This window comes from Delphinus delphis, chromosome 21 (genome assembly GCF_949987515.2).
Source record: "Delphinus delphis chromosome 21, mDelDel1.2, whole genome shotgun sequence".
Taxonomy (NCBI): domain Eukaryota; kingdom Metazoa; phylum Chordata; class Mammalia; order Artiodactyla; family Delphinidae; genus Delphinus; species Delphinus delphis.
Window position 1 is genome coordinate 8,116,904 of NC_082703.1, and position 20,840 is coordinate 8,137,743.

General features: G+C 43.4%; 1 protein-coding gene across 3 annotated transcripts in view; it reads right to left on the reverse strand.

Moving 5' to 3' along the window:
- UNC5D (unc-5 netrin receptor D) overlaps nucleotides 1–20,840 on the reverse strand; it is a 603,365-nt gene that overhangs the window by 86,919 nt on the left and 495,606 nt on the right. Inside the window, exon 8 of one of the 3 annotated variants that reach the window (XM_060001379.1) lies at nucleotides 13,714–13,746. The exons of the other annotated variants lie outside the window; for them this stretch is intronic. Coding sequence (XP_059857362.1) covers nucleotides 13,714–13,746 — 33 coding nt within the window. The remainder of the gene's footprint in view (nucleotides 1–13,713; nucleotides 13,747–20,840) is intronic. 3 annotated transcript variants of the gene reach the window in all.

Below are 20,840 nucleotides of genomic sequence, written 5' to 3' on the forward strand. Positions count from 1 at the left end.
TGTTTGTTGATCGCTTGCCTGGTCTCAGACTGCGGGAAGAAAAGTAGGAAAGAGATCCCGGTCTGAGGTGGATTGTAGAAGCCTTGCCCCAGAGACCCTCTTTTTCCTTTACGTCCACACACATACATGTCTATACCTGTCTGCTTGCTCTCACACTCATGTGGTGCTGGTTTGTTTCCTCCAAGTGATTTTGAACAAAAGCCTTGATACCCCCTGACCGATCAGGGTATTTTGTGGGCATAGGGTACTCTTCTCTGAATTTCTGTTTCCCTATCAACGTGTGATTGATGTCTTTCCTGTGTCTTCATCCCTATTTTCCTCTCTCCGAGAGTTGCGAAAGTTTTAGGCCAAGCTCAGAAGGAGACAACGTGTGGTAGAAAAACTTGTGTGTAATCTATAGGCTAAAGAAAACAAAAAGAAAAAAACAAGGACTGGGAAATCTCTTATATTCCAAGTTAGTCAGAAACTACAGAGGAATCTGTTCATTGCTGGAAGGAGTGTTGAAGCATCTACAGAGAAAGGCTACAAAGATTAATAGTTGGAAACTAGGACCCTGGAAAGGAAATGTTTACGGGTCCATTTGGCCTGGAGAAAGGAGAACTAGAAAGTGGCCTGTGCGGGGCTCTTTCACGCGTGAAGCGTTGCTCTAAGAAGAGGCCACAGTAGGTGCCCAGTGAACCTTCATTTTACGATGAAGCTAGTAACGAGCTCTCCACCAGCTCTAACAAGGGCTGAAAAGGAGGACATGGCCTTTTGTTACAGCACTTGGGACTCTGCTTAGATATTAAAATGACCTTTTCTACAAGGAGGGTTAAAAAAAGCCACGCTGTATTTCTGAGGGAGCTTATGAAATCTCCTTTCACAGGCTCTCAGAACCGGCGTCACTTGACAGTAGCCTGCGGTTATTTCATTTTTGGGCAAAGTTGGCGAGAAAGGCTAAGTGACCTTTCAAAGCCCCTTCGAACTTCAGAGTTCAAGGACTGGGTATTAGCAAGTTCCTGTCTTCATGAGTTATAATCACACCTAGTCATTCAGTGACTTATGTCCCCAAAGGAATAAAGCGAAGGGCTCTTTACTTAGCTTGCCTTCCCCTCTCCACAGGACTCTCACTGGAAGAACATATTAATGCCACTTAGTTATGGAAATTTAGCTCAATTCCCATGTTATGAGGTTAACTACGTATCAGATTAGAATCTATTTCACAGGATCAGATAGGTACATCAAATGAACAAAGGAGCACAACAAAATGCCTTTCAAGACATATAGTTACGGAGTTGGGGACTGACATGTACACACTGCTATATTTAAAATGGATAACCAACAACGACCTACTGTATAGCACAGGGAACTCTGCTCAATATTCTGTAACAACCTAAATGGGAAAAGAATTTGAAAAAGAATAGATCCATGTATATGTATAACTGAATCACTTTGCTGTACACCTGAAACTATCACAACATTGTTAATCAACTATACTCCAATGTAAAATAAAAAGTTAAAAACAATATGCTAGGGCTTCCCTGGTGGCGCAGTGGTTGAGAGTCCGCCTGCCGATGCAGGGGACACAGGTTCGTGCCCCAATCCGGGAAGATCCCACATGCCGTGGAGCGGCTGGGCCCGTGATCCATGGCCGCTGAGCCTGCGCGTCCGGAGCCTGTGCTCCGCAACGGGAGAGGCCACAACAGTGAGAGGCCCGCGTACCGCAAAAAAAAAAAAAAAAAAGCGATTCTGTTTTATCTCATTAGATATTATAAAATGACCACTGCTCCCGTTTCAGGGAAAAAAACACCTCAGCAACTTGAATTGGTATACATGTGAGGCAGTGAATTACTAAGGAATTAACACAAATATTCACAAAGAGAGGGCTGAGAGAGGCAAAATAAATAGGAGGCTAAAGAACCAGCTGCTGTGCTGGGCTCCCGGGAAACAGCCATCTCTGGACCAGTCCCACCTCATCCCAGCACAGGCAGTGCTACGTAGATACAGAGTGATGTACCCAAGTATTTAACTGCACGCGGAAACATAACAGAAGTTATTGTTCGAGTTGTTTATACTTGCTGTCATTGAGAAGCACCATTTTTTTCTTTAACACATCAGAAAATAGCTTTTAAATGGTCAGCTATGGTCAACCATGGTAAGCAATTCCGATTATACCTGCATTGCTTGGACTCTCAAAATCCCGTCACCAATCACCATCTCGCTTTTCCAACTTGCCATCCTCCAAAACCTCGGTATTGTTGTCATTAATAACAACAGCAGCACATTCTTAAACAGCACCTACTACGTGCAAGGCACTGTTCTACTACTTTACGCTTATTAACTCATTTTAATCCTTCCAACAACCTTGTAAAAATGTGCCCATTTAAATGTGTAAACTGAGGCCAGAAAATCACTTGCCTTGCCCAAAGCCTCACAATTCATAAGTAGCAGAGCTGGGATTCAATCCCAGGCAGTTGGCTCCAGAACCGATTCTCTGGCTCATTCTCTATTCAGCTGTTAACCTCTGTCCTGGTCACACTGCCTGATACTGAAACCGTGTACCAGCCCCTGTGTCCTCGTCTTCTGAAGTAAAAGTTCGACTCCAAAGTTAATGATTGGGCAACGTTAAGATGTAGAAATAAAGACTAGCTGTTGGGCTGGGGAACTGGTAACAATTTAGATGATAATTCTGCCACATAGCAGAACTCCCAGTTCCCTGAAAGATACAGATAAAGGCCTGACACACATTCCTAAATTGCTTTTATAGGAAGTAGACCGCCACCAGATGAAGACTGCTGCCCACAAGAACACAGACCCTAGACCGGTTGAAACCAGAAGGTTGATAATGCCGACTCCCAATGACCTCACCACCAGCCGATCCGAAGGACGTCCATGAGCTGATCACGCCCTGCTCCTTGAACCATTACTATAAAACTCCTCACTGCCCCCTCCAGGGCAGGACACACAGGCTTGAGGGTGTTAGCCCGTTGTGGTCCCCTTTGCCTGCCAAAGCAACAAGGCTCGCTCTTTCTATTTCATCCCCAACTCTGTCTCTGAGATTTCATCCGGCACCAGTGTACACAGGCCGAATTTCGGCAACAATACCTCTTGCTGGCAAGGGTAACCCAGTAAAGGAGCACTAAGCTTGTGTTTGCTTCTCTGAGAGCTACAGGTGTGATCACATTCTCATCCTCACAACCAAGTCTATTGAGGTAGGTATTATATTTCCTCTTTCACGATGATGACTTAGGTGCAGATAAGATAGAGACTTGCTCAAGGCTTTGCCATGAGAAAATGGCCAAGGCAGCATTTGGACACCCATCTGGCTTCACTCCCAAATAGCTTAACCATTAGGGTGGCTCCCTGCACTGAGGTCAACCTGCCCCGCTGGAGAAACTCACCAACTAGACTGGTGGGTATCACCAAAAATCCAATGCTTTGCAAACTCACCGGGGCCTTCCTTGCAGCCGAATAATTATTGTCTTCATGTCCTATGACCAAATAACGCTTTTCATCAACACAGTTACTCTGAACTTTGTTTCCTTTCTTCAACACCGCTGCTTCTCACTAGCCCCTTTTCTAGTTGAAAAAACAGAGGCCCTCCTATGTGAGTTCCTCCTCCACAACTCAGAATTCCTCTGCTCCTTCCCACATTTTTCCTTTCCTTTTCCCTGTTCCCTGAACAGCTGCTCCTCTGTGTCAGGCCAGCTCCGATCCGCCCTCTCCTGCGTCCGCGGGGGCCTGGCTTCGTTCATTATTCCCTTTCGGCCTTGCATCTTTCAACTCTGCCTCCACACATGAGCCTTGCCTTCTGCCTGCAGACACAGCCTGGTCTCCCTAATCACCTCCCGCCCAAATCCTTCTCCCGACTCTCTGATAAACCTTGCAAAGATGCAGTATCTTTTCACATCCACGAAATCCTTAGCTCTTTGTTGAAAAGAACTTAAAGCTTTTTTTTTTTTTTTTTTTTTTTTTTTGCGGTACGCGGGCCTCTCACCGCTGTGGCCTCTCCCGTTGCGGAGCACAGGCTCCGGATGCGCAGGCTCAGCGGCCATGGCTCACGGGCCCAGCTGCTCCGCGGCATGTGGGATCCTCCCAGACCGGGGCACGAACCCGTGTCCCCTGCATCGGCAGGCGGACTCTCAACCACTGCGCCACCAGGGAAGCCCAAAGCATTTGTTCTTAACATTAAACCTTTCGTGATCCATGTTCCATAATTTCCCTAACCACTTAACCTCTGTCCTGCTGAAACAAAAGAATAAATAGAATACATGCATATGATGAGAAAATGTTTTAGGAACTATAAAAATTTACACTACACCAAGAGAAAATTTATCCTCCAACTAAGCCAGACAGAGAAAGACATATAATACTATATGATATCACTTATATGTGGAATCTAAAAAAAAAAAAGGATACACATGAACTTATATACCAAAGAGAAATAAACCCACAGACATAGAAAACAAATTTATGGTTACCAAAGGGGGGAAGGGGAGGAGGGATAAATTAGCAGTTTGGGATTAACATATACACACTACTACATATAAAACAGATAACCAACAAGGACCTACTGTATAGCACAGGGAACTCTACTCAATATTTTGTAATAACCTATAAGGGAAAAGAATATGAAAAAAACCCGATATATATGTATATATAACTGAATCACTTTGCTGTCTACCTGAAATTAATACAACATTGTAAATGAACTATACTCCAATAAAAAAAATAAATAAAATTGAAAAAAATAAAAGTAACCATTCTTGATAGTATCTTTCTTTGAGATCTTTCAGGGAAAAAAAAGTAAATTTCCTTTTTTTTTTTTTTTTTTTTTACCATTTTTACTCGAAAAATTCTATTATCCTTATATTTCTAAATTATATTTCCTTTCCTGTATGTTGCTCTTTGCCCCCACCATGTACAGTATCTTGTAGATCTTTCCTCTATCAGAACCTACAGACCTGCTTCACTTCTTTTTACACGTGTCTAAGCCCATTGCCAGGCTGTATAATGGTGTAACTCGTTCACTATTTCTGTCTTATTTGGTTGTTCTCTTACCCTTTTAGAGTCTGGCTCTTGCACAAACCACTGTTTCCTCTTGAAGACTGGTCTCAAACACTCCATTAGTAGTAATGTTCTTTTTCTTATTCTTTTCCACTGCTCTGCAGTAGAAACACAAGAATAGCCAACCCTCCCTCTAGGGGAAAGAAAAAGTCCCTTAAATTTGATTCTCCTAACATCTCTTTTCTTATTGTTTAGGAACTACCCTTCCTTCTCAAAGTTCTATAAAAGATCTTTAAAGCTCAGTTCTTGGCCCCTCTTGCTCATCTAATCGGATCATCACTCACACGCAGACAGCGCTAACTATTCCTCCGATGACAAACAGTCTCAAACCAAGATCTCCTGCCTCATCGCGTATGTGAAGACCTCATCCAACATTTCCTCCGGCTCGATGGATAATACCATCACGCAACTAGGTGTTGCGCTAACATCTCAAATTTGTCATCTGACTGATGAATTCACCATTCTTAGCTCTTCAGATACTTTCTTTTCTTGAATTCCCTTTCTCTAGTAATGACATCACCAGAGACCAGGCTTGAGACGGAGAGTCATCTTTCCTCTTCTTTCCATCGACCCCTTCCCCAGACCACTGACACGCCTTACTGATCGGATCCCCAGTGCCTCTCACATCTCTGTTTCAACAGGAGGCACCCATATTGCACAGTCTCATCTTACCTGGTACCGAGGCCCCAGTCTTCGTTCACTCTGAACCACTTTACACATGGATTACTCTCTCCAAACACGGTTCTGGCACTGACCTTTCAATAACTCTCTAGTAGGTGTTGAGTTCACTCCAACAGGGACTTTCCTTACAGCTCAAGACACTTTCTGCTCTGCCCCATTCTATTTTTCAACTGCTTTTGCCCATTTCTCATCCATAGGGACCCTACTCTTTGGCTAAATCTGGCTACAGGCATAACTCAAAGATACCACTACAATAAAGCAAATATCGTAATAAAGTGAGTCACACAAATTGTTTGCTTTTCCAGTTAAAAGTTATGTTTACACTACACTGTAGTCTGTTAAGCATGCAATAGTATTATGTCTGAACAAAGCAATGGATATACCTTAACTAGAAAATACTTTATTGCTAAAACATGGTAGCCATCATCTGACAACACAAGGTGGCCACAAACCTTCAATTTGTAAAAAGAAAAAAAAATAATAAAGCAGTATCTGTGAAGCTCAAGAAAGCAAAACACAATAAAATGAGGTCTGCCCATATCCACTTTTTTCAAGTAGAACTTGTACTTCAGTAGACTTCTTTTTGTTCAGACTTTTTGCTTTCACTGAAAGGCTCTCTCCTCTAATATTTGTTTTAATTCTAACCGTCCTTCCAAGATTGACAGTAAAGATAATCTATTCTATAAAAAATATTTCCTTTAATTAATTAATCAATTAACTAATTTATTTATTTTTGGCTGTGTTGGGTCTTCGTTGCCGCAAGCGGGCTTTCTCTAGTTGTGGTGAGTGGTGGCTACTCTTCGTTGCGGTGCGCGGGCTTCTCATTGCAGTGGCTTCTCTTATCAAGGAGCACGGGCTCTAGGCGCACGGGCTTCAGTAGTTGTGGCTCGCGGGCTCTAGAGCGCAGGCTCAGTAGTTGTGGTGCATGGGCTTAGTTGCTCCGCGGCATGTGGGACCTTCCCGGACCAGGGCTCGAACCCGTGTTCCCTGGATTGGTAGGCGGATTCTCAACCACTGCGCCACCAGGGAAGCCCCCAAAATATTTCTTGATAATGCACATTCACGTGTTTTATTCTTCCTTCTAAGTTGCCAGATCAAGCAAATACAAATACGATATAGTTAAATTTGAATTTCAGATCAAGAGTGAATAACTTTAGTAGAAGTATTTCTCATGCCATATTTGGGACATGCTTATGCTAAAATGTATTCAATGTTGATCTGAAATTCAAATGTAACTAAGGGTTCTGTATTTTATCTGGTAAGTCTACCTTCAGACTGCAAAAAGAACTGTGTTTTTTCCCGTCAGATACGAAGACCAAGGTAAAATGAGAAATAGAGTCAAAAAGCAGGATTTGAACTCCTGTCCTTGAGAAAATGACTTCACTTTCATTTTCTATTCTGGAAATTAAAGATATAAGCTCTAACTTTGAATACACTAACACGTGGAAAGATGGGGCCTGTGAATTCACATTTTTAGTGAGTACCCTGGGTTCCTCTGATGCTGATGGACATATTGGTCCGTCACTTATTCACTGTGTCTGTGCTTAGTTCCGAAGTATTGAATGAACGAAATCCCATCACGTCCAGTAAGGTCAATGATATTCTTGAAAATGGTAATAAGAAAAGGTATACACTTACAATGGAATAAAAATTAGGTAATAAAAAGATTGAAAGTAGTAAGAAAATGATAAATGTTGCACATATGCATGGGTTGAATTGATTCGCAGTAGGAGTGATTCTGAAGGACAAAGCAAGTCACGCAATTTGTGGGAAGTGCTGTTTATGTAATGGAAAATAATCAGCAGGAGATGAAGAAAAATGCTGGGTAAAATAGAAAAAAAATGTGCTTTACATCATGGCTAGAAGATTAGCACTGATGCCAGTTGCCTCATGTTAGTTTAGAAGAATCTAGAAGTCTATTGAGAACTTAAAGATATTATGGTTCAAAGTCGCAGATCGTTCTATGGGTTCAAGGTACCATTCAGGTCTACATAGCCTGAAAGAGAATGGTCCAAATTACCAGTGCAGACTGTGCATCTTCTGAGGAGTTCCCTAACCCTATGAGGATCATAAAGAATGTGTATTCCCAGAACCCACATCGTTCCACTATGGATGAAAGCAGTGTACTTGGGGAAAAGACGCAGAAGGGAGCGTTAGTAAGGAGACGAGAAATACCTAATTTTCAGACGTAAGGACACGTTTGGGTCATTCTTTGATAGAAATGATTCTGGGAAGCAGCCAGGTTGGACTTTAACCTAGCACCTGGCACAGAAGAGATGATTATTAAAAACTACCTGGCACAGAATAGATGATTATTAAAAACTATCTCCTTACTTCCCCCTCTTCTCAAATCCTTTATTATCTTCTACCCTGTATTGAAGTTGTGGGGAAGAAGCCTTTCTTACTGTTTCCTTCACACGTCACCGGGCCAGGACTATTTATATAGAATAATTGTGCAATAAATATCTACTACATGAATGAGTTAAAATAAATATAAAGAAGCAAAGTCTTTATTTTCACCTTAACAATAAAAGGCTCCGTGCAGAGTTAGCAGGAAGATGTAAGACCATAATAACAAGTATGAATTGAACATCTAATACATGCTAGGCACAGTGGTAAACGCCACAAGCATAAGGGTGAACAAGATCCTATACCATCTACCAGATGGCAGGAATTATGTCTAGCAGAGAGGGAATCCAGCCTGGGATAAAGGCAATGAACATATGGTGTAGAAATAGGGAAACTGCTTGATACTGAGCCAATTACAGGAGTAACTAACTCAGACTTGGGGGCTGGGGGGAAGATGGTGAATGCTTTGCAGAAGTGAGACCCAAGCCAAAACTTGGAGGAAGGACAAATTCAACAGGTTAAGATTAGGGGGAGAGAAAGTTTTCTGGCAGAAGTAACAGAACGTATAAGGAACTTTATGCCAACATGGGCCCAGGGTATTCAGACAACTAAGAATCTTTGTTTGGCTGAAGAATACGAGAAACGGTGAGAGGGTAGGAAGGAAAATACCTAATGGTTCAGGGGCTTGAGAGAAGCTGATACGCTTAAGAAAAGCCATCTCAGACCAGATCATAAACATTAAGTACTTTGGACTTTATCTTAAAAATAATGGTCAGCTAACGAAAAGGCTTGAACACAGAGGTCATGTGACCAGAACTGATGTTTTCAAAAGATCAGATAAATTGATGTCAGCCAAGACTGGATATAGGAAGCAATGGTAGAAATCCTGGTTAGGAAGAAAGGTGGCCTGAACTTTAAAACATTTTTGTCTGGGATACCCTTTTCTTTTCACTTGGTTTTTCTCTTACTACAACTGGCTGTTACTTTTCTGTCTCCTCTGCAGTGACTTCTGACCTTCTCTACGTCTAAATGTTGATGTCCTCCAGCACTGAGTCCTCAGATACCTTCTCTATTCACACTCATTATTTGGTGATCTCATTCAGCCTAATGGCTTTAAGTATCATCTGGACAGTGACAAGCCCCAGATTTATGTCACCAGCCAGGACTCTCCTCTGACCTCCAGACTCATATATTCAGCTGCCTGTTTAACCTCTCCATTTAGATGTTTAAGAAGTATCTCAAATCTAGCATTTATAAGACTGAACCCTTGAGTCTCCCTCCAGATGTGGTAAACCAAGTTCTCCCCAGATCGGTGATGGCAAGTCCATCCTTCTAGTTGCGTAGCCCAAATTCTGGAATCATCCCTAATGCTTTTCCTTCTCTCAAACTCTATATCCAATCCACCAGCAAATCCTTTTGACTCTGCCTTCAAAAGATATCTATCATGGATTATGGCCCGTTTCTACAATTTCCAATGCATTCTGTCTGGCCCAAGCCACAGTCATCTTGAATCTAGGTTATTATAACAGCCTGGGTATTGTAACAGCCTAGATTATTTTAATAGATTATTGTTACAATAGATCATTGTAACAGATTTTCTTGCTTCTGCTCTGGTTCCCTGTATGTTTACACTCAACACAGCAGGTAGAGTTTATCCTTGAAACTATTCACTGTGAATAAACACCCTCAATGGCGTTCCATCTCGCTCACATGAAAGGTCAAAGTCGTTACAATGGCCTATGATACACGTGGCAGCTTTTCCCTGTGCCCCACTTCTTTGACCTGAGCTATTATGACTCTTCCCTTTGCCGCTCTGCTCCAGATACCTGCCCTAATTGTTCCTCGGATACAAGCTCCCGCCACACAGCCTTGGCATCCTGCTGTCCCCTTGGCCTGGAATGTTCTCCTCTCAGATATCTAGAATGTTTGTCCTTGTTTTCTTTCAGGTCTCTTCTTAAATGTGATTTTATTAGAGACCTTCTCTGAACACCTTGTACAAAAAAGCAACACTCCCTCCATCCCCGCCTGAGCCCCTTATCCTGCTTTATTCCTCTTCACAACACGTCACCACCTCCACAGCACTGAGCACTCTTATTTTCTGGTTTTTTCCATCTCCCCTCACTGTAAGCTTTGTGGGAGCAGAAACTGTATCTGTCTGGCTCAAGTGTTGATTCTCCACCACCTAGAACATGTCCTAACCCATGGGAAGCACTTGATGAATAGCTGCTGAATGAAAGGAGGGATGGATGCGCAAGAGGGAAAATGGAGAAAGTCGGTGAACTTGATCTATGTAGGTGGCAGAACGGTTAGACGGTAGTGATTCATTGGATACTGAGCTGGAGAAGGGAGAGGAAAAAGACAGGGGTCTAGGAGGCTGTCCAAGTGTGGGACCCAGCTGAGTTAAAGGCATAGTATTCACTGAACTAGAGAAGATGGGAAGAGGCCTGGGTTAAAAACAGGGACAGAAAAGGACACATTCAATTTTGAAAAAGCTGAGATTCAGGTTATTGGGAGACATTCAACTGGCGAAGTCCTGGAGGTAACTGACTCTAGAACGATTAATGGGATTCCTGTGTAGCGTGCGTTTCTACTAGTCACAAAACAGCTACGTGGAAAGGAGATGGAGAAAGAATATGTTCTGAGTTATTTTCTAGGGGGAAGCTGAAGCCTTTTCATCCCTAAGGTGCACTTACTGAAGCAGTCGCTCCTTGGGGGCTCACAGCCCCTCAGATAGCCTCATCCCCAAGCCAGGAGTCTGCCTGCACATGACCATCCATCTTCCAGCCTGACTCTGGGGGCACATGTTTGCCATTCAGAACCTACTATATTTTACTGCACTTCCTGACATTGTTACACAACATTTATTGAAAGCACATTTGCTGGTAATGAAGTTTCTATTAACTATGATTAAATCTCCGAAAACACCTGAAGATAATTTAAGACGTGCAGAAGCAGAAAATGAAACATTCGGTTTAGTACATTAGGAAACGTAATTGATTAAATTATCTCATTTACAATAAGTGCTTTCAGGAGCGATGCTGTGCACATATTTCCCCCCGTTTGTCATTAAGATTTGCCAACAGGCATCTTAAGATTTCACTTTCTTTTCACACCTCCCCGCAACTCAAAGCCGGATCCTCAGCCCGCCTCACACGGATCTGCCCGGGAGGCTCCGAGGGATGGCTTCCATCCAACCAGCCTGGCAGAGGCTCATGTGCACAGCTATATATAGGAACAGGTTGCTTCTCAATTATCTTCATAATTGACTTTGATTTTGCATCAGTGATGATTCACGGAATCTTCAGCGAAGCCCCTCTCTTTCAACGAACCACCGCAGCCCGCCTTCATATAACGCACTCCTAACCGTGCAGCCTCCAGAACCCGGAGCCGATGCCTCTGGGAGCCTTTTGCAATCACATCGATTCTGTTAAGGTTTTATTTTTAGGAAATCACAAATTAAAACAGTTTAAGCGATTCCGTGGCAGTATCCAGCAATTAGGCATGGTGTAGAGGAGCGAGAACCCCAAGCAAAACCTCATTCACGAGTCCCCGAGGGCCAGAACTAGCCACGGTGGGGCTTATGGCTGGAATGTACCCAAATTTGCACCCAAATTAGAATGGCACAGGACTCACAAACTGAGCGTGGAATTAATGTTCAAAAACACACATGCATTTCTGAGGAACTCTCCCATTGGCCGCCACATGGATACCCATAATCTTGCTTGGGCGGCACACGGGGGCCAGCGGAGGGTGAAGGCTCTGTGACCAGGAAGCCCTGGGGGACCACTTACTCCAGCAGTCCCTCTGAGGCCTTGGCCCAGACACAAGCTGAACACCCAGTGCCCCCTTTTCTCCTCCACCCTCACATGCGTGCGCACACGCACACCCCCCCATCAGGCTTCCCCACCTTCAGTCTTCCCATGAGTTCCAAATTCAGCATGCATGACTCCGGAGGGCTACTGCCTAAGTCCCAATAACGACTTTATGGGCAGCAGACAGCAGGGAAAACAAGAAGGTTTGTTTCTGTTGTTCTGTAAAGTTCTCAGGCTCCAGAAGTTACGGCATCTTTCTATCTCAAGCCTGCCTGAAGCAACATCTGAAGTATGAACATCACAGCTTTACTGCATCTTTCTCTCATGTCACCTGACCCCCATCCCAAGGCACCGATTTCTGTCTATTTTCACAGGGTCTTAATTCTTTCAAAGAAGGTGGTTGATCGAAGCTGTTAACTCTCCCATGCTATTTGAATTTTAATACCCTAGGATTTAAAAGATCAAAAGCCATTCATTTCCGACCCAAATAGGAGATACTGGTCAAGAACGTCTTTCACAAGCTTTACAAACCAAACTGGCTAGGGAGCTGTCTCTTTCTACCATTGCTAAGAGCTGCAATGCAGATGCCCTTCTATATGGACTCTGACGTCTATATGATACCGTGGTATACTTTACACATTTCTGAGAATCATTGGGGGAACATATTAAAATGTAGATTCTCAGGAGCTGCCCCTGCACTGGGTGTTCAAATTAATTTGTTCTATTCTGAGGGGGGGCATATTTAACAAGCTCCCACCATAACTCAAGATTCTGATGCATGGGGTCGCTTATCTAAGTTTCGAGAACTATTTTTTTTTTTTTTGCAGTACGCGGGCCTCTCACTGTTGTGGCCTCTCCCATTACGGAGCACAGGCTCCGGACGCACAGGCTCAGCGTCCACGGCTCACGGGCCTACTCGCTCCGCAGCCTGTGGGATCTTCCCGGACCCGGGCACGAACCCGTGTCCCCTGCATCGGCAGGCGGACTCTCAACCACTGCGCCACCAGGGAAGCCCCTCGAGAACTATTTTTCTAAGAAAAATAGTTCTCAATCCAAGCTGCACATGGAAATCACCTGAGGAGCTTTTGATACTAGGGATTCCTGTGTTCTAAATCCCCTCTTCCCATTTTGATTTCACTGGGGTACAGCCTGGGAATCGGGATTTATAAACGGCCGCCGGTGGCCCTCAGTTTCAGCCGGGGCTGAGCACCCTGGGGTTGAATGCCGAGCTGCCAATCATTCAAGCTGTGCTCCGTCCCCCAAATCTACCGGATGCGTAAGATGGAGAGAATGCAAAGGCGTCTCCAGGAAGCAAGCCAGGGGACAGAGACGTCGAGCCAGCACCCACCCAGCAGGTTCAATTCCTGGCCTTTTCACTGTGGAATACTGGTTCTTCGTCTACCCAGTTGCCATGGATTTCAGGGTTCTTCTCTTAGGCACCCCCTGCCCCTTCCTAGGTGGAGAGTCTTGTAATCAGGCTATTGCCCAAGGCTGCTCTCATGAAAGCCTGTACTGACAAATAGTTATTAATTTTAATGAGATAAATCTCCTCAGAAATAAGAGTCCTAGATGACATTTGCAGGTAAATGGACTGCTCTCGGCAGGCGGAATCAAGAGGAGAGGTTTACTTTTACTCTGAAGGAGGGGAGGGGGTGTGCATATTTCTGTTCCATTTAAACCTCTGATATGTGACTCCAAACCCAATGAGAAGCCCCCCGAAAGCCCTGGATCTTTCGAAGGAACTTCAATTCTCTTTGGCTCCTAAACAAATACAACAGCAAAAATATGAGAATAAGTGATATTCACAAGAGGAAGAATAACTTACTTTGGGGTTTTATTTCATGAAGAGGTTTTTTATCTAAAAGAAAGAAAGAGAAGAAAAGAAAGTTGCATTTAATAATTTACACGGAACAGATATATTTCCTATATCCCTTCACGTCTACCTCCATAAAGGAAACATTTTCTCTCTTTCTGCAGACAATACGGGTTATGTTATTCATATTTATCCTTTTCATTCTAATTTTTAAAATTTTTCTCTTTTGCAATATTTTTCTAGGATAACTGCTTCATTCCTTCAAAAAAAAAAATCCCTCAGGCTTACTGGTTTCTTTCTCTTGCATCTGTTAGATTCTTATCGGCATGATGAGAGCAGTGAGCTTGCCGCCTGTCCGTTTTTTATATACAGCCAGAAGACTGCTCAGGTAAGGGATGCTATCTCACTATATATGATGATAGAAAAATGAACCATGAATAAATATTTAAAGGGATCCTGCATTGGTTTGCAGTTATCACGGTCTGGATAAAATGTTCCAAACTCTGCTTTTCTTCCGTTCTCGTTGGGTATAGGTGCTACGGTATTGTGAGCGTGTTGAAGGTTTATTTTGAAGAAATCACACTTTTTTGTTTCAGATCTTGATCATCTGTTAAAATGTGGATGATCTCTCTTAATGGAAAGGTGTCCTTTTTAATCATGCTATTGAGAAGGGCAGCGGTCAGATGAGATGGATACAGAGAAAAGACACTTGGTCTTTTCGAAAGCAAGTCAGACATTCTTATCCATCCTCTTCATGGCTGGCCGTTCATCCACCATCCCCTGCCATCTTTCATCACCTAATATTTTGCAATCATCTTGCAAATCACTTGGAGACGTGGTGCCTGTGGCTTGCTTTGTCTTACACCACAGTCCCTCCACTAACCTTTCCTCCTGCCCCTGGTCCCATCCCAGGCCAACACAACTCCACCACCACGCAGAAACCTGGGAAGACCAGGTCTGACACCGTGTCAAATTCCAGAGGATTTGCAGGGTGCACCATCCCTCTCATTCGCGGCTTCTTAGGGTGTAGATGGAACAGTCTGACTACAAGCACGGGGGCTGTTGCTAAGCATTCACAGACTCCCATAAGGCAGGGGACCTTGAAAAGTCACCTTGTGTAGCCTCCTTCCTTTCTTTGCCTGAAGGCGAGCCAAGCGGGGTGAGATCCTGTCATTTTGGATTATGTTTTTAACTGAAGCAAATCTCGCACAGTACACATTGGAGAACTTCATAAATATTACCTGGCTGACTGCACCATAACCCCTCGCAGGCAGACAGACACAGCTAGGTTCCGAATCCCTCACGGAATATCTCTTAGCCTAACCCACTCCCTGCACTTAATACTGATTTTGACAGAAAACCCTTGCCGTGTGCTCCAGATACAACTCTTGTGTGTTCTACCATCTGATTTGTGATGGAAGTAGCTTATAAAAGTTGTGTGTAGATCACACTTTTGCAAAGGGGCCACCATTGTTTTTTTTACAATGAGGGGAAGTTAACAGTTAATATCTGACAAATCTTTCTTTAAAAAAGAAATCCTCATAAAATAGAATAATGTGTTCAAGTTGATAGGATCATATTCAGATTCTTACAGTCAGGTTTCTTAAAACCAAAACCTTGCATTTCCCTTACTGCACAGATTCAATGCCATACTAGTTTCCTTAGAGCAGGTGGTCCCGCCCGAAGTCCAGATGCTAATGCACTGAAGAACTAGAACAAAACGACTTTGGTGGTTTTAACCCGACTTCAGTTTTTGCTTATCGTATGCTCTAAGCATTGGCATGGGCAGAGCCATGCTGGCAGGCCAAGGCTAAGACATCTGAGAGTGATGCATTGCTAGGACAACACAAAGAGACATGCAGAACATCTGTTTAGAACTCTGGCTGAGCTTAACAATATTTTCTTCCTTCTAAACCACAGGAACGAAGATTATGCCAGGTAGCAAAATGAAACTCCATTAAAAACAGGTGAGACGTATAACTACTCCTCAGAAAAACAAATCGAATATAGCCAAGATGTGAAAAAAACTGGGGTAGTAGAGTTCTACCCGGTACAGCTCTGAAAAAAAGACAGAGTGAACGGAGCTGAAAATCCCAGGGCTAAAGTCCCCAGATAGAGGGCGGGGGCCACATGGAGGCACAGAGCAGCAGAAGAGAGCATCCTCCGCTCTGACCTGATGACACCCAGCTCCGGCGTCGTCATTACTGACACGGATTAGTGCAGACTCTCAGGATCAGAAATGGATTTAAATCTTGGATCGTCTTCATCTATCTCTGTGACCTCAGTGTTCCCCACAGTAAAATGGGAATAAAAATGGCCTTGAAGCTTGGTCCCGGGGGGTTAAACATGATAACCATGAAGTCATGCAGCCTCAGGCTAGCACATGTTCAGCCATCAATACATAGCAGCTGATGAATAAAAACTTGAACATGTTATGAATATGATCATCATACTTGTTCAGAGGACAACAGTGACTCACGTGCTACTGCGTGGAGACAAGGCACAGCTCCAAATCGGAAACTCTAGTGAATTTCAGGGGTCCTTGAACGGGAGTTAAGAAACATGTGCGTAATCCTGTCCTCTGCTTGCTGACACCAAGGGCAAATCGAAACTTCCCTTTCCTGCCATGTAAGGAAGACCCCTGTGCTACCCTGCTTTCACTCCTATAAATCTTTAGAATAACTACCAAAGACGTTCCACAGAAATCCACCTGAAATGAATTCTGAAAGCAGAGTCAAAATTATTCAAAGGGCCGCTCCTCTACCATCGCGTGTGTTATGCTGAGATCCAGCACGTGTATTAGCCTGCATCGTCTCACAGAAAAGGCTGGAAGTCTCTGGTGCCCAAGAGATTTAGTCCCCTGGCATCGGCATCAACATTGAGTTCTGCTGTATTTTCTGAAAAGCAGTATCTTGTCAGCAAGCTGCTCTCAGAGACCATTTTTCCCAGCTTGAAATGTCTGATTAGAGATTGTTCTACCGTGAGCTCAAGAGAGGGCTACCACCAACCTCGCTATGTTTTGCAAGAATGGCCCACCCACAGTTCACGTTCTTTTATTCTGTTTGCATAATCATTTTCTCACAAGGCTCAGGGCCATGCAGTCACTGGCCTTGGTCAACCAAATCCTCTCTGTTTTATTTTTACCTATCTCCAAGGCCATGTTCAAATGGCCCCTTAGTAAATTAATTCATTAGGGCCATGGTTCTTCACATGGGCTGCATATTCAAATGACCTGGGGAGATTTTTTTTTTAAAAAAAATACCCATGCTTAGGCCCCTCTCCAAGAACTCCTAATAGGGGTTTGTGTTTTTGTGATTACTGAGGGCACCGCCACTTCCTGGCAACAAATCTGGGGTTCTGTGTACTCAACTCCAGTTCCTCTCTGCCTCCCAAGAGGCTTTGGGGTAGCTGGAGTGTACAGAAGGGCCCATTTTCTCTTGCAGGAAGAGAAATGTAATTCTGAGCCAGTGGCAGCTGAGCTGTAGTTTGGGAAAATCACAGGTTTTCCCAGGGTCTAACTTATACACCAAGAGGTACCTTCTGGGTAAATAGAAATTGATGGTAATTATAACTCAGTCCTATAGTGATTTTGTGTATTTACAGGCTAAAGATGTGCAAGTGTTTTTTAAATTTTATTTTTAATAGTGTTTTAAATTGTTTTCTTTAAAAAATCAGTTTTATTATTTACACTTACCATATCAAAAAAATACAGATAAGTGCAAACCACCCCCCATAATTCCACCACCAAGAGATAACCACTATTATGTTGTTATATATACAAGTCTAGGCTTTTTTCCTCTGTGATTTTATATACATATAAGGTTACGTGCACACATATATGCTTACACACATATTAGCAGGAAACTACATGAAATTGACAGTAATTGATCATTTTTACCTACAAAAACATGGAATTGTCTTTTATATACTGTTCGGCAATCTGCTTTTGTCTCAGTGCTGTATTGCAAATATTGCTTTGTGTCTGCCGTGCGTGTGGTGAGTGTGTGCATAGAGGTATATATACTTATATATGAGGCAAGGGAAGAGAAGGGGGGGAGAGAGAGAGAGACAGGCAGAGGGAGAGAGAGAGGGGGAGAGAGAGAGAGAGAGAGAGAGAGAGAGAGAGAGAGAGAGAGAGAGAGGGAGGGAGGGAGAGGGAGAGAGAGGACAATCTACCCTTTTTTTTTTTTGTGGTACGTGGGCCTCTCACTGTTGTGGCCTCTCCCCTTGTGGAGCACAGGCTCCGGACGCGCAGGCTCAGTGGCCATGGCTCACGGGCCCAGCCGCTCCGCGGCATGTGGGATCCTCCCAGACTGGGGCACGAACCCGTGTCCCCTGCATCGGCAGGCGGACTCTCAACCACTGCGCCACCAGGGAAGCCCACAATCTACGTTTTTATTTTTGGTGGTGATTCATTTCTTTTCCACCTCTCTTTAAATTTTGGCTTCCTTTTTACATGGCATGCTCCCAAAGCATTTCCATTGTTCTTAGAAGCTATTTATAGCTGCATTCCTACCTTCCCACCCACCCTCATCCAGCCTTATCCTTTCTCTGCCAGGGAAAAACTGTGGCCAGCTGCATGCAGCCCACATCCCACGGATCTGAGTGAGCCAGAATAAGGAGAGATGACACATGTGTAAGGCGAACGTGCTGACAACTACACTACAGAAACGTTGCAAGACGACACATGTGGATGGATGGATTCAATCTCCAACCCACAGACTGGGCAAGGGGCTGCCCTCAAAACCCGTGCCTTGCGATTATTTGAAACCGGCTTCTATGGGTTTTGGATACCACACATATATGTTTCCTGAGACCCAGGCATCAAGCCACTCCGTGTGGACTAAATGCCCACCAGGACAGTAGCCGGAACAGCTCTCTCCTGCCGGGCAGCAGTTGACACATGTCATTAGAGTTCACGATCACCCTTCTTTTCACTAAACCAGACACGTCCCATGTTTTCATCTCCAAAGACCATTTTCATTATTTCCTTCTTCATAGATCATATGCTTTGGAACCTTTTTCACCTCCCCCCAAAATATATGTCTTGAATTCAGTTTTATTTTCATTTACCCTCCACAGTCTTTGTAATCACAAATTATTTAGGAGCTGATTCTGAACTGTGTGGCAGATTCAGTCTTCTCTGCCCATTCTCTCTGGCTAGTTCCTTGTTTGCTGGAAGAATTCTCTAGCATCATTACGTAGGAATCTACCATGATTCCACAGCCTCCATGTCATGGCCAATTTCTCTGTCTACCTTTATGGTCTTCTATTAACTGGTCCCACCACATCAAATGTGACTCAGTTTCCGCTGCACCTCAGCAAAAATCCATATTCTAGTCTGATCAATCCGTGAACTCTCAGTGCTTTTGCCCAAGCTGTTTCCTCTCCAAGGACACCCTCCTCCCTCCAAGCCTCCGATATAAAAATGTCCTCTCTCCAATGCCTAGATCAATTTCTGATTCCCTCATGAAATCTTTGGTGATTACTACTCTGTTGGAAGAAATCTCCCCCTTCTCTAGACAGTTTATCTTACTTATACTCGCTAAAATACTATGCAATTTCTTTCAAAATATATTACTTTGTAAGTGTTCATCTGACTGATTTTATACTTTTGTCATCACCACTAGTTATGGGCTCCTAACATGAAGATCATATTTAAATGATGAGCTCACAAATAACTGGCACTGCAACAGAGGATCATGGCAAGAAAAAAAGTAGCAGGAGAAGTGAAATTAAAAGCTATTTGCTTGATTATTTACTGATTGGGAGAAAAAAAGTTGAAGTTATTGATTATCAGTGTGTTTCATTTACTCATGCTTTCCCTCTTCTCCCATAACCAGAAATAATTAAGAAGCCCTCTGAACGCTCTCCAAAGCTGCAGGAAATCCCAGGATCTGGTGGACCTGCTCTGTATTAGCACTCGCAGATAACTAGATAAACACGAGGTCTGCTTTCACTGGCCACACCACCGTGATTGAACGTGTCAGGCAGACACTGAAGATGACAAGCAGGGATTCTATTCTGTTCTCCTGTGGTTGGTGAGAGCTCACTACGGCTGTAGGACATGCAGGAACACAACCACCAGCTCTTGTAAAAACCATGAAATTCTTCCGGCGATGGAAAACACAGCGCATCTCTCGTTTTTTCACTCTTTTCAGTTGTTAATTTCTGCATTGCGTTTTTCTTTCGGGTTTTTTTTTTTTTTTAAATTTAAAGATCCTGCTCAGAAATGACTCTTCAGAGACCGTATTTACCCCAAGTTACTGAGTTAATTCAACTCTTGCTTCCTCTCCCCACTTCCCAGCCTGTATAGACCATCGTAAGATCTACTGCCCCTTTTAAAATGCACTGAGCAGAGTTTCCTGTGCTCTACAGTAGGTTCTCGTTGGCTACCCATTTTAAATATGGTGGTGTGTATATGTCAATCCCACACTCCCAATTTACCCCTCCCCATGGGAAAAGAATTTGAAAAAGAATAGATACATGTATAACTGAATCACTTTGCTGTACACCTGAAACTAACACAACATTGTTAATCAACTATGCTCCAACATAAAATAAAAATTTAAAAAATGCACTCTGAGCACATCCATCCATGCAGGACAAGTACAGAGAACAGGAGGTTTTGAGAGATTCCTCCCAGGGTTTTCCAGTTGGTTACGTCTGTTAGAGGAATCACTGGTTTCCTCAGAGATATCTGGGTAATTAGAGAAATTCCAGGACTGAATAGCAAAACCCTCCACCTGAATAAAACCCCGTAAGATCTGAGATATACATCAGTAAATGAAGATCAGCTGTATTAATATGTTCTACCAAAGAACTGTTCAAGATCCCATCGTATTAATTAGGGGAAATCAGATGGGTACTACAAGAGACAGCTCATGGATACGACTTATGATGACAAAGACCTTCCACAATGGCCCCTCAGTCAAATCACACAATTTGTGTGCATGAGATGATGTCGTCTTCCCTCTTCCTTCTTTCAAATTTGACGTCTCTTATAGGAATGTCTTTTGTATTTCCTAAACTCAGATGAATAAGTATCCACAATGACCATACTCCCAAGGGGCATTTGCATATTTCATTTTTGAACTCAATCACTTCAATGTCTAGATTTCTTACCACCTTTGTCCATT